General features: G+C 59.0%; 1 protein-coding gene across 6 annotated transcripts in view; it reads right to left on the reverse strand.

Annotated features, from left to right (window-relative positions):
• Window positions 1-4,322: 4,322 nt before the first annotated feature.
• AGPAT3 (1-acylglycerol-3-phosphate O-acyltransferase 3) overlaps window positions 4,323-12,608 on the reverse strand; it is an 80,435-nt gene continuing 72,149 nt past the window's right edge. For all 6 annotated transcript variants that reach the window (XM_053902995.1, XM_053902997.1, XM_053902998.1 and 3 more), the window contains 4 exons: window positions 12,422-12,524; window positions 9,791-9,866; window positions 5,073-5,271; window positions 4,323-4,463 (listed from right to left, as the gene is read on the reverse strand). In XM_053902995.1, coding sequence (XP_053758970.1) covers window positions 4,375-4,463; window positions 5,073-5,271; window positions 9,791-9,866; window positions 12,422-12,524 — 467 coding nt within the window. In that variant the 3' untranslated portion in view covers window positions 4,323-4,374. The remainder of the gene's footprint in view (window positions 4,464-5,072; window positions 5,272-9,790; window positions 9,867-12,421; window positions 12,525-12,608) is intronic.

A 12,608-nucleotide genomic window follows, 5' to 3' on the forward strand; every position in this document is an offset into this window, starting at 1 on the left:
TTTACGGAGCGTGGCAAACACAGCCAGCTGTTTGGGACCCACGCTTTTAAGATCTAAGGTAGCTCCCCCAAGCCCCACCCCACCCCCACAGGCTCCTAGAGGCCAAAAATACCGCTATCCTCGACTACATACAGCTTGTGAGTAGCAAAACTTGTAAAAAATGAAGTGTACAAAAGGAAACATTCATATAGTACATTTGCACCCTGTATATAATGTATCACTCTTCGAAACTGGCCGACAGTCAGGCGTGACAGGTCATCGGTGATGGAAGAAGAACCCTAGCGCCCGTCGCCTGCACGAGTCAATGGTTTGCGTGGTTTTTCCCGAGAGAGAGATTCCCGTTACAGCTACGGTGCTTATGGACGGTCTTTACGTTCAAGAAGCCAGTTGAATTTCCCGGCATCGAGGCAAGTCACGTCTGATTGTCACAGCGCACGATTCTGGGACAATAAATACAAGCAGAGCGGATGTGCATCTTCACTGAATCAAGTCGCTCTGGCTCAATTCAACCAGCCTAATTCACTCAGTGCCTTTCAGTGCCTCGTTCACAGTGCGATTTCTGTCCCCTTTTGCAACAGAAAGAAACTAAAAGGTTTATGAACAAAGAGACAAAAGGCTTAGAACTGTTGAGCAATCGTCTTTGAAAAGAATACTCAAAGCTGGTGGCGGGGCTGACTGGTGTCAACTTCTCCGGCCACCTCCTGGGTCCCCGAAAAGTGCTCTTGTCCTCTCACGTCCCCGAGCAGTTTGTGGGAACGTCACCGGTTTCACCAAACCGGACGGCGGCAAATGCCTGCGGTGACACTCGGTGCATGTGTGTCCATCCCCCAGCCAAGCGGAACGGAGCGTCATGTCCTCCGCCCCAGACCCGACCCTGTGTGTGTGTGTGTGTGTGTGTGTGCGCGTGTCTGGGCCCCAAGAGGCGAGGACGTGGAGCCCGGGGGGTGACGTCCGCGTGCACCCTGGTGGCCCCGGGTGCTCACGGAGGCTCGCTTTTCTTCAGGAGCTACCTCGCGAGAGAAAGGGGCGGCACGTGGGCCAGGGACGTGCCGTGTCCAGAGGAAGCAGGTAGGCGTGCGGGGCCCTCCGTGTTGGCCCTAAGCCTGGTTACGCCGCGGAAGGGTTAGAAGCCACATCACACCGCTAAACACCGAGTGCCGCATGCCGGGGAAAGCATGCAGGTTTGGGTGCGAAATCTGAAGCGTGAGTTTACACACGAGGTTGAACGGTGCGGCTGAAAACCAGCAGGCCGGAAAGACCCTATTTGGCTGGTCCTAGAGGCGTCTCGGGCAGAGACAAAGCAGCATGCAGAGAGTTACTTATCCGTCACCCCAGAGAGGACACAAATCGGTAGCCACGTGGGCCCGGACAGACGGGAGCCTCCCGAACCGCACGTGACTGAGGCCACTGCTGTTTCTTCAGATCAGCCTCAACACTCGGGAACTACATGGGCGGAAGGAAGGGTTCCCGAGCCACGGTGCACGAGGAGGGGTCCCGGGGACGGACAGCTAGAGACCCAGAACGCGTCAGTGAGCATTCCTGCACTGTTTACAATGGACTGCTGCTCACGCCGTTTTCTGTTGGTCTTTAGCGGTCTGTGGATGCAGAGCTCGTGTCTACGAGAGGCTGTGCTTCCTGAGGACGGGCTGGAGGGGACACAGGAAGGACGCGGCCACCAGGCCCAGTACGGCCGGTGCCACTTCTTCCTTCGGATTAATCGCAAACGAGGACGGGCTCTCTTTCTGACCGGCGAAGCCCTTCCCCAGGGCCTCCTCGCCTGCATGCAGTGGGGACTGTCACTGACACCACCAGAGTCCCCGGGTGCTGCTAGCTGCCACAGAGTCACCAGGAAGTGCCACAGGCACCTTAGAAGCCCCTGGAACTCGGGGGGTGGGGGCGGGCAAAGAATCTGTGGTCCTCTCCCCAGCTGGACATGGCGGGGGGGTGGTGCGCCCACAACCCAAACTCCACTCGCCGGGCGGGGCGGACCAGACGCGGCACCTGGTGCCTGAGAGGCAAGCCGCCCGCGGTCCCCAGGCTTGGAGTTCAGCCCGTGGGGTGCTCGCGGGGTCCTCCCGCCGCGCCTCCAGCGAGGTGGGGGGCGAGGGCTCCGGAGGCGCACGGAGCGGCAAGCTGGCCCGGTAGACGGGGTCTGCCCACGTCGCCCGCGCTCCCCGGCCCACCGCCCCGCGTGGAGGGCGCCAGAGTCCGGGCCCTGAGCCACCCCCGCCGAGGCCGGCCGGCGCCGTCCAAACACGCGGCCTCCACGTGGACGTGACGTCAGCCACCAACGATGTTGAGTTGTGGGCGTGAAGGAAAAGAAAAGAAGGAAAGCACTATTCTGCGATTTATTAATTTTGAAAATTAAAGGAGCCCCCTCTCCGTCTCCTTCTAAAGCGGACGAAAAGCAAAATCCATCCCCCTCCAAAAAGAAACAAAAAACAGAAAAACAAAAAACAATCCCCCCCAAACGTCCATGGTGAGGTTTGGTTGCTCTCAAGGTCTGGGCACCAAATGCACGGGCTCATCTGTGTTAGATCAGAAGGGAATCACCGAGACTTAAGACCTACGCCCGCCCTCAGCCCCCAACGTACCTGGACCCCGCACGGCCCCTCCAGTGGCTCCGGGAGGAGGGTGCCCGGTACGTAGTCATTTCAGGGGGAGAGAACTTCTCTGGCCAAGGAGAACCATGAGTTACAAGGTACAAGACCTCAACCTGGGCCTTCTAGGGACCGCATGCACACAGGAGTGCCCTCCCACCGTTCTCAAGATGCTTCAGGTGTTAGTGAGTTAGCACAGGACACGAACACGGAAGCCGGGAGCCGCATGCCACAGGAGAGCAGACTAACCCGAGGTGGCCCCCCCTGCAGCGGGGGGAGGGCGGGGTGCTCTCACACGGAACCCAGCAGCGTCCTCGTCCTAGAGACCGCGTGCTGTCCCCAGAGAGCCTCCCAGAATACACACTTAGGGCTGATGCAGAGGCACTTGTCCAATTTAGTCTATATTTTCTCCATGCCTCTTTCCCCCACCTTTTCTCCTAGAAAATCCAACCTGCCTCTATTCGGCACGCTGGCTCCAGTGCACCAGGGCTAACTAACACCCGTTACTTTTCCTTCCTTTGCTAAAAAGAGGGAACAACAAAAAAGAAAAGGCGAGGGGGGTGTGACTTGGAAACAGCACGCGGGAGGCTTAAGGAAGAAGTCTGATGCAAGCGGGTGGACAGCGGGATGCTTGAGCCGAGCCTGGGGAGAGGCCTGCTGGGGAGCCCCACGCCCAGGGCTGCAGCGAAGTAGGGACCCTGGCAGACACCCCACAGCAGGGGGAGCTGAGGCGGGGCAGTGCTCCCAGGCTCCCAGGTGAAGCCTGCGCAAGGAGGTGCCCACCCCCGCCCCGGGCACCCGGGCACCTGCTCGGGGAAGGGAGGGGGGGGCCACCACCTCTACCTCTCAGGGAGACGAGAGCCATGAACAGACCAACAGTAAAAATAAAACCCCTAGGAGCCGACGAGCTCCCAGGGAACAGTCTCCAACCGCCTCCGGAAGAGAGGAGGTCTGGTGGGGACATTCTTTGAAACCAACATCCATCCAAGAGGCCCGTGGGCTGCAGGGCAGCTGTCCCCGGGGCTGGCGGCAGGGGTGCGGCCCAGTAGAGGGGCTGACGACTGAGCAGGGAAAAAGAGGGACAGAGGTCTCAGGGGGCGGATCACTTTAGAAACGGATGTAAAGTGCTTCCACACAGGCTCAGGGAGGAGCCAGGCAGCCAGGGTGGGGCGTCCCCACCGCCAGCTCAGGGGCACCTGCCCGGCCACCTGGCGCTCGGCCCACCCTGGTCACCCGAGAACACGCGGTGGGAAGTGTGAAGACAGGATGGGCAGGTGCTTTGTGGGCCTGGGGGCTGACATGTCCTCGTTCCCGGGAGGGACGGGGAGGGTTTGCTGGGGTCAGGGGAGGAGGCGGGGGGGGGGGGGGGGCAGGGGGAGTTCCCAAAATAACTGGTAAAAACCAAAAATGGATCTAAGTTTAAGAAGAGAAAGCAGCCGAAGGCTCCCTCTGGCAGGCAGAACTCTCGCGAGGTCGCGGTGGGGTGGGACCCGGCCCCCGGCAGCGGCAGCGGTGGGCCCGCACGCACGGCGCCCTCGGAGCCTGGCTCGTGGGACACTGGGACCCCCGCCCGGGGTGCCGCTGGCGTCACCGTCCGCAGGCCTTCCGACGGCTTTACTCTTGGCTCAAGGTTTATTGGTTGATATTAGTCACCAGTTAATACGAAAAATAGTTTCTAAGTGTCTTTTCCTCCGATCTGGGTGCGTGGTTCTGTTTTTAATCGAGCTAACTGGACACCGCCGTCGGGTTACGTGTGCGCCACCACAGCCAGGAATCACTCCTTTTTCTTAAATTCTTGGTTTCCGTAGCTAGAGCCTTTTTCTATTTCAGTCACTCCTATTAGCCGGCGGACTCCAAAGGAAGCTTTGAAATAGGAAAGAGGCAAGGTCAGACTGATGGCTTGGCCGTCCGGTGAGGGAACTCGCTACTGGGCAGGGTCCCGAGGGGATGGCAGGCCAGCCCTCTCCCCTCCCCCGGCCCCTCCCACTGCCGTGCTCAGCCCGTCTGGGGGGGAGTGATGGCCTCCGCTCCTCCAGCGACAGGAGGTGGGTGCGGGCCTGGTGGGGGCTGCACTGCCCTGTGAGGTGCCCAGGGACAGACTGGGTGCCCGTCCCTCCGACAAGGATACCTGGGCGGTCCCGAGCGCCCACGATTCTGTTCGGGACAGTAATGACCATGTCCTCAGAGACCCTCAGACCATCAAGCCCCCCCCCCCCCAAACCCCCCAAACCCGAACGCAGACAGAGTAGCTCAGGGACTCCCCACAGGCGCCTGCCCAGTTCAGCACAGGATGCCACGAGAGCACGTGGCCCTGGGACCTGGCTGTGGTCTCCACGACCCTGTGGCTTAGTGGACAGAGCCCGCTCTCTGAGGCCAAAAGGGCTCCAGGCGCACCCAGCTCCCTGCGGAGCTCTGCGGCTGGCGCTCAGAAGATCCCCGACCCTGAGCTGTGCTATCATTCGCGTGCGTTACCTGCCCCCACAAACCCCAGGAACGTCAGGATCAGGAGGGGGGAACCACTCGCAAAGACGCCGAAGACACAGCTGAAAAGAGGAGACAGCAGGACCGTGGCCCAGAAGAGGAAATTCAGAAGCGTCCACGGCCTTCTGGCAGGTTTGAACTGCTCTCCTGGAAACACGCCCTTCTGGTTATACATCTCCTGCAACGCGTCCTGAAAGAGTCAACGACAGTGGCCGCTGTACTGACCAGTACTGACCACGGAAACGGACTCAGTCTACCACAGTTCCGCGTAAAGAAAGCGGCGAGCCGTGAGTGCGCGGCAGATGCGGGACGGTGTGTCCTTTGCGGAGCCCCTGGGCTGCTTGTGTCAAAGCTGAAAGCCAGCCAGGCACAGGCAGTCACCTCCGCCTTGACCTCATCGCCTCCTGCTACCTTCTGAAGGCGGGGCGGGTGGGGCACGGCCTTGACCTGCCTGGAGCCCAGTCGTGCACCTGCCACAACGCATCCCCCTGCCCCCAGGTCTCCCAGGGGAGGGGCTCCTCCCGTCCAGGACATCCTTTCCTGCAGGCACCTGTCTGCTTCCCAGGGAGGGGGCGTGGCTCCTCTCGGGGCTGCTGGTCCCGCCCACTGCCCTGTCTAACCGGGAGGGCTCAGGCCCACCCCCTGTCGACACCCACCCGGGAGCCAGGATCCTGCTTGCAGGGGTGGGGGAGGGGGAGGGAGGCGGCCAAGCCCGCCTGCCGTCCTGAGGGAGGACCTGTACAAAAGCCTGGTGCTCGTGGCCACCGCGGCACGTACACACCCGCTCCTCCCGGGCGGAGGCGGCTCTGCACCGTTCTGAACGGGGCCCCCCGGCGGGAAGCGTGTGCCAGTGTGCACATGCACTGGGCGTGTGGCCCTGGCCCGCATTTCAGGGGGAACGGCACTCACCCACGGCACACGGGAGCATTCAGACTCGGTCACATTGGGGCTGTCTCACTGAGACGAAACGCTGGGCCCGACCCGCCGAGGCGGCCTCTTGGAGCTGGCTCTCGGAGCTCCCGCCCTCTCCTCCCGACCCTCCCCTGCCCCGCCTGCTCCCTTCCTTGCAAACCTCCGCTCAACATGCTGGCGCTGGCGAGGATCCCACCCGCCGACGCCTGCAGACCCCTGACCCCATCCTCCCGAAGCCTGGCGGCGGAGGGGCCCCGGGGCCACGGGCCCAGAGCGCACATTCTAGGAGGGCTCGAGTGGCCAGGAGGCAGGAGCGCTGGCCTCGGGGTACCACTTCCTGACCGTGCAGCAGGCGCGCAGACGGTGCGAGGGCAGGAGGCCGGGAGGCCACCCGCAGCCCCGTCTCCACATCTGCAGAATGGGGAAGCCGCGGGCACGACCTCTGTACTCCGCTGGTGAGAGCGGGGTCCGTTCCTAGGTTATGACCGGAGGTAGCCGTGTAAGGTGTCAACGTGTCTCGGAGGCTGTTTGTGGCTTCGGGATCCAAGTGCCGAGCCTGGTCACTGCAGGGGGCCAGCCGGACCCTCTACTCACACGACCCGGGGGGGGCAAGGGGCCTCTCACGCTCAGCGTGAACTGGGCGTCTCCTCGAAGCACAGCTTAGAAACATTTCGCAAAGTGAGTAGGCTAGGCCAACGGTGACGGCACGAGTCCGTGTCTCCAAGAAACGCGCAGCACAGAGCGGGACACGACCTGACTGTTCGCAGAGGACAACAGGCCGTCACCCGTGGCGCAAGGCCAGAAGAGGGCATTTAAGCGGAGTGAACTGGGGGGCCCGGCTGGCCCGGTCATTGGAGCGGGACTCCTGATCTTGGGGTCGTGAGTTCGAGCCCCACGTCGGGGGTGGGATTTATTAAAATAAAAAAAAAATTTTTTTTAAAGATCTTCTAAAAGAAAAGGAGTGAATTAAATCTACGTATATCAACGCTGACAGACATAAAAACGATGGTGACCGGAGAAAGAAAAAACAGACAGCACACGGTATGCGGTCCTTACTGTAAAATACATGTGACAGGAAGGACAGCCGAGCCTACCGTATTAGTATATGTCTCGATACTCGAGAAAAACATGGCAGATAATATAAAAATACCCCAAAAAGTCGCGGATGTCGAAACTTGTCGCTTGGTGCATTTGCACCAGGTGATCTGGGGAGGTACACCCGGGAGCCGGAGATGAGGCCCCCGCTCCGTCCCCTCCGGGGTCACCATGCTCCCCCCACGCCGATCACACACACGCTCAACGGGCACGCGTGCGAGACGCGCTGGCAGCCTCCCGTGAGGGGCGTCATACGTCCCCCACACACCGCGGCCGGCTCTCTCGGTACACCACATCCCCAAGGCGTAGCCGTGTTGATGGTCCGCAGTTCGTTCACGCGGATGGATTCGCAGCGAACGGAAGCACACACACCGGCTCCCTATTTCCCAGTAACGCGCCACCAGGTCACGGCTCATCTCGTGCCGCGCAGATGCCGTTGCTCACAAAGGTCTGCGGCAAGAGTTTCAAACTCTTTGACGCGGACCTAGATTCAGGGACGCATTCCCCGCTTCCGGCTGGCGGGTGCCAGGTCTGCCTTTCCACCGACCCGAGACACACACGCCGTACGGATTCTGCACGCAGGCTGCGTTTCTCTTCGGGAGAGAGCTGTGTTCTTGGAGATCCCGCGTCCCGTCTAAGTTTTCAAATGTACGGGCATTAAGCTAGAGATGCTACTCTCACCATTGTCCTCTGCTCTCTGGTCAGCTCACCTTTCTGTCTCTACTGATGCAATTACGCTTCTAACTGGTCGGTCTTGCCCGGGGATTTCTAGATCATTAATATTTTCACAGGAAGAGCATGCGGTACAGCTGATCCACTCCTGTGGCTTTGCTTTCCGTCACTATGACGTATGCTGTTTTTATTATTTTCTTCGTTCTATTTTGTGTGTGCTCTCTGTTTTTCTACGTGTATTCACGTATAATGTATGCACGTGCCAGAGTGCTGTGTGCAGTTACTGTGAGGACAAAACGTGCGTAAGACATTTAGAAGAGGTTCTGATACATAGTAAGACGTGTGTCTAATGTCAACGTGACGGTCGTTCCCTCCCGGGGAATCGGTCTTGTCTCTCTGGTTGTTCTAAGAGCTCCTGGTCGTCTTTGGTGTTCTGCAATTTCAGTGATAACTGGGGAGTGGGTATCTTTTCACTTACCCTGTTCCAGACTTGTGGCTCTTGAACCTGACGAGTGCTAGGAGCTTGACGGCGGCCTTCTGACCCCTGCTCCTCACCACTCCTGCCTCTTTCCAGACCCACCAGCAGTTCTTTTCTGGACCTCTCACTTTGCCCTCCGTGTTTTCTGTACTTCCTTTTATGTTTCCACTCCCTCCTGCTACCTTCCCAGGAATTTCTTCTCCAACTTCCACTTTACTAATTGTGTCTTCAGCTGTATCAAATCTGCTGTTTAATCTGTTAATTAAGATTTTACTGTCCACAGCTAGATTTTTCCTGCCTGTAAATTCGACTCGGTTTTTCTTAAATCTGCCTTTTTTTCTGCAGACCCTTCCCTTCTCTTTTCAGTTCCTTCTTTGTGCCCCATCGCTTCGGACGCACTGATTTTAGTCTCTGACAGTTCCACTGGCTACAGTTTTTGGAGAGTTTATCTCTTCGGTTCTTTGTGCGCCCTGCCCGTGCGGTCTGGTTACGAGCTCCTCCCCGACGGAATTTTCCCGGTGGAAATCGTGAGCAGCTGAGGTTCGGAGGAACGTCCCTCCGGTCCTGCGTGGGCTTCTCTCAGGAACTCTAGTGATTTGCCTAGGACCACTTGAGTTGATATCTTGGTTCTATTCTCCTTGAGCTGTGTCGCTAGCATAGCCGTTCGAGGGCAGACCCATGGTTACGTGTTATCAGGGAGCCCTTGTCCAGACCGAGAGGAGAAGGGGGAGCGTCAGAGCCATTTCCCTGCGCTGGAAAGTAGGTTTCTTTCAGTTCACCGTGCGGGGGAAAACTCTCGGAGGGTCCTGAGGCCTGGATCTCAGGATCTCAGGGACCTGGCATGAGATCAAACCCTGATCTTCTGTTCCGGGTAGGCGCTAAAAATCAAGACTCCAGGCTGAGGGGACTCGCAAAACCCGCTGGTAGAGCGTGGCATTCCCGGGTCACAGCCTCGCCACCTGCTTTTCAGCTCAACCTCCTTTTTGGACCCTTAGAGATTTCCCAGATTTTCTTAAGAGCTCGTCAGTGCCTTTAAAAGGGTACTTGTTGAATGCAGAAAGGACTTTCTCATTCTCTAAGCCTCCCACGATGCTGAAGATGAAGATCTAACGTCCTGCCCACGTACGGAAACCAAGCTGGCAGGGCGTTCAGGACAGGGCGTGCTACCGGGGAATGGAGAGGGAAGGACCGGGGTGGGTGGCATAAGGATAACCTCATGTCACCTGTGGCGTGCACACGTGTGTGCGCGCACACACACACACACACACGCCATATATATATGTGGAGGCTACAGATCTATACCTTCTTTTACACGAAAAAAGGAAACAAATGTGACAGAACGTTAACCAGCCGGGGTTGTAGAAGCACCGTGTTATCCTCTACACTCGTCTCCAGCGTGTTGATTTCTCACAAGAAAATGGAAAGAATGAAGAGGGTAGAAGTGTTCGAGGACTGCAGACGCCCCGCCCCCGTCTCCAGAAGGTCCCACCTGCCCTGCGAGCCGCCCCGTCCAGACCTCTTCACGAGCCCCCGGGGAGGAAAGCTGAGTTACCTTCTCCTGGTACAGTTTGTGGAGCCACTGAGCTGCTTCCTTTTCATCCAGCGGGATCTCTTCCAGAGGGAATCTCCTGTTTTGTTAAGATCGAGAGCAAAGTGGCTCAGTGTTGGATGGCATCGCACAGAAAAGGGGACATAATCGTGGCACAGCTCGGTTATTCTCTGCCCCCTCCCCCCGCCTTTTCTGGTCACGCCTCACTCTCAATTCCTAAAAACACACAAATGTCGAAGGCGTCCACCCGGGCACAGTGGAGCCCTGCAGGACCGCGGGGGCCCCGGAGGGAGGGCCGGGAGACCATTCACCTTCGAGGCAAAGCCAGCGACTCTCACGAGGGGTTCTCCTGAGCAGATCGTGCCCCGTTCCCACTGTGGAGGGCGGGCATTTGTAGGCTGCAGCAGGAGTTTGGGTCTTAATGGTTCGTTCTTTGGAAATAGTCAGAACTGAGAGTGTCTTCCACTAGGCCAAGAAAATTATGTATTTCACGAACGAAAGCTACGTGCTCCAAATACGAAAAGCGATAGAGATTCAGGACTTCAGTCTTCACTCACAGACAGCTGACTCCAGTGAAGACACGAACTTATTTACGAAAGTGGTCAGCAGCCGCATTACCGGCCCTGGAGCCCGGGTGTCCAGCTGGGGAGGGGAACCGGGGCAAGGACGGGGACCCGCGGCAGCCGCGGCACCTGAGATCGCCAGCAGGGGGCGCCGGGGCCCACCCAGCAGGCCAGAGTAAGGGCGGCCCTGGGAGAAGCTCTGTGGCTGAAGGCATCCTAACCCTGTCTCTAAGAAAATGGAGAACTTTGCTTCTGCGGATTAGACCTCCCGATCTCCCCCGTATTTGAAAGGAAAACGGCAAAGTTTTATAAGCACATGTGCCGTCAGACATGGGAGTGACGCGGGGGCCACACGACAAGCAGCCTCTGGGTGGCTCTGTGGACCCCCAAAGTTCTTGGGAACTGGTGTGCCACAGGTGAGGACACGAAGTTCCGAAGGGGGCTGTCCACAGAGGGAGGGCTGCTAAGGGCTTCCAACTCACTCGACTGCCCTCCCTGGCTGTACATCCACATCCCAGAGTGGATGCCGCAGCCACGTTCTATCACAAGACGGCCACGTGCAGTATGAAACGTATAAAATAAGGACTCAAAATGGTGCTAAACATAAAGATAAAGACGGGCGTCTATCTCCATCTTTGGAGATGCTTTGACGCGTCGACTCAAGCCTCTTCAAGGCTTCTGCCCCAAGGGCCAGCACAGACACCGGGAGCTCGGGCCCCCACCACCAAATGCCCCTGACCTTGCCCCCAGTGCAACTTCACCGGGAGGGGACAGGAGGTGGGGTCAAAGGGGAAAGCCCCCTCGGGCCAGGAGAACTTTGGCTGGATTATAAGCATGTTTTACACTCGTCGGAATCCTGCTTTTATTCAAAATACCCCAATGGCAAGTATCACAAAACAGGAAGTTGAAGCCTTTAGAAGCTCTAAGCACATATCCATTACGAGATTAGGTAAAATGTCACTCCATGCCTTTTGCAATAAAGGGCACGACAAACAGAGGAAGGAACGGGTCTCCTCCTGCTGGTGGGGGGCGGGGGGCACCGTCCACTCGGAGGGGCAACCGGTGCGGCGGCCGTGGGCACCGGCCTGGGGCTGGACCGCAGAGTTCCCCCAGCTCCTTCAATCCGCCAGCTCGGACCCCGGCGGCCGAGGCGCACCCCTGACTCCCCGGGGACCGGCTAGGTGAGGGAGGACACAGAGCCCGCCACTGTTGCCACTGCCCGGGACCACGGCATGTGTTCTGGTCGGAGTCACGGCCAGGGTCAGGTCAGCCCCAGATCAGCCACGCAGTCCCTGGTGGTCCTAGAGGCCTAAGGGCAAGGATCCCGGGCTCTCTCCCCACCCCAGGATGCAGCGAGGCCTTACACCTACTTCGAGCTCTGCTGCACACTTCAGAAGGAAAAAGCCTCCCGGCTCACTCTTCACATTCACAAAGTTACTCCTGGTGGGGAGACTAGGTCCCCCCAGCATGTTGTCGTTTCAAACATGTACCTGCTCACGTTCTCTACACTCACTGGAGGGGGGCCTCTGACGAGGGCCAGCGTGACCGGCTAGACACCCAGCCGGTGCTGGCGGGTGTCAGACACAGGAGCTAACGGCTCCGAGGGACCCGCCCACACGCCGGGGAAGGTCCTGCCCTCCCGGGCCTTTGAAGGGACGGAGGGACGGACAAGTCTCCCCAGGGATATTCGGACAGAGAGCGGAGCAGGAGGGCGCGCATGGAATCACGCCCGAGCTGGCCTCACAGTCCCCACTAAGAGTATCGGCCCCTTGAGCTGGGACAGCTCACCCTTCTGTCGAGAGCAAGCCTGGTCACTGTCCAAGCTGAACCTCACTCGGCCCCTTTTAAAAAGAAGGGGCTGCTGCTCCCCCAGAGCTTCCAGAACATTCTGCCTTTACCCCCGCACCCACCCCTCCACCCTGCAGGAGGGGTGCTTGTGTCTGTCCCCACATCTGCAGTCCTGGGGAGAAGGCTGCCTCCCCTGGGCGCAGGGAGGGCCCGGTGCCAGGGGCTGGGGAGGCGGGCGGGGGGCGGGGGGTGGCTGCCACTGGCGGGGACCCTCCCAGCTCACCTCACGCACATGTCTGCCTCGTACTTCTTCCCGTAGAGGATCCCCAGCAAAGACGGGTTCTTGTTTCCGCGGAAATTCAGCGTGACGTCATACACGGCTGCGACTGTAGGGAGAGGCGGGGGTGAGCCCTGGGCCAGGGCCGCAGCGCGCCCGCACCTGCCCCTGCGGCCGCACCACTCCGCCCCCG

This window comes from Panthera pardus, unplaced genomic scaffold (genome assembly GCF_024362965.1).
Source record: "Panthera pardus isolate Hobbes unplaced genomic scaffold, ASM2436296v1 HiC_scaffold_16, whole genome shotgun sequence".
NCBI classification, from domain to species: domain Eukaryota; kingdom Metazoa; phylum Chordata; class Mammalia; order Carnivora; family Felidae; genus Panthera; species Panthera pardus.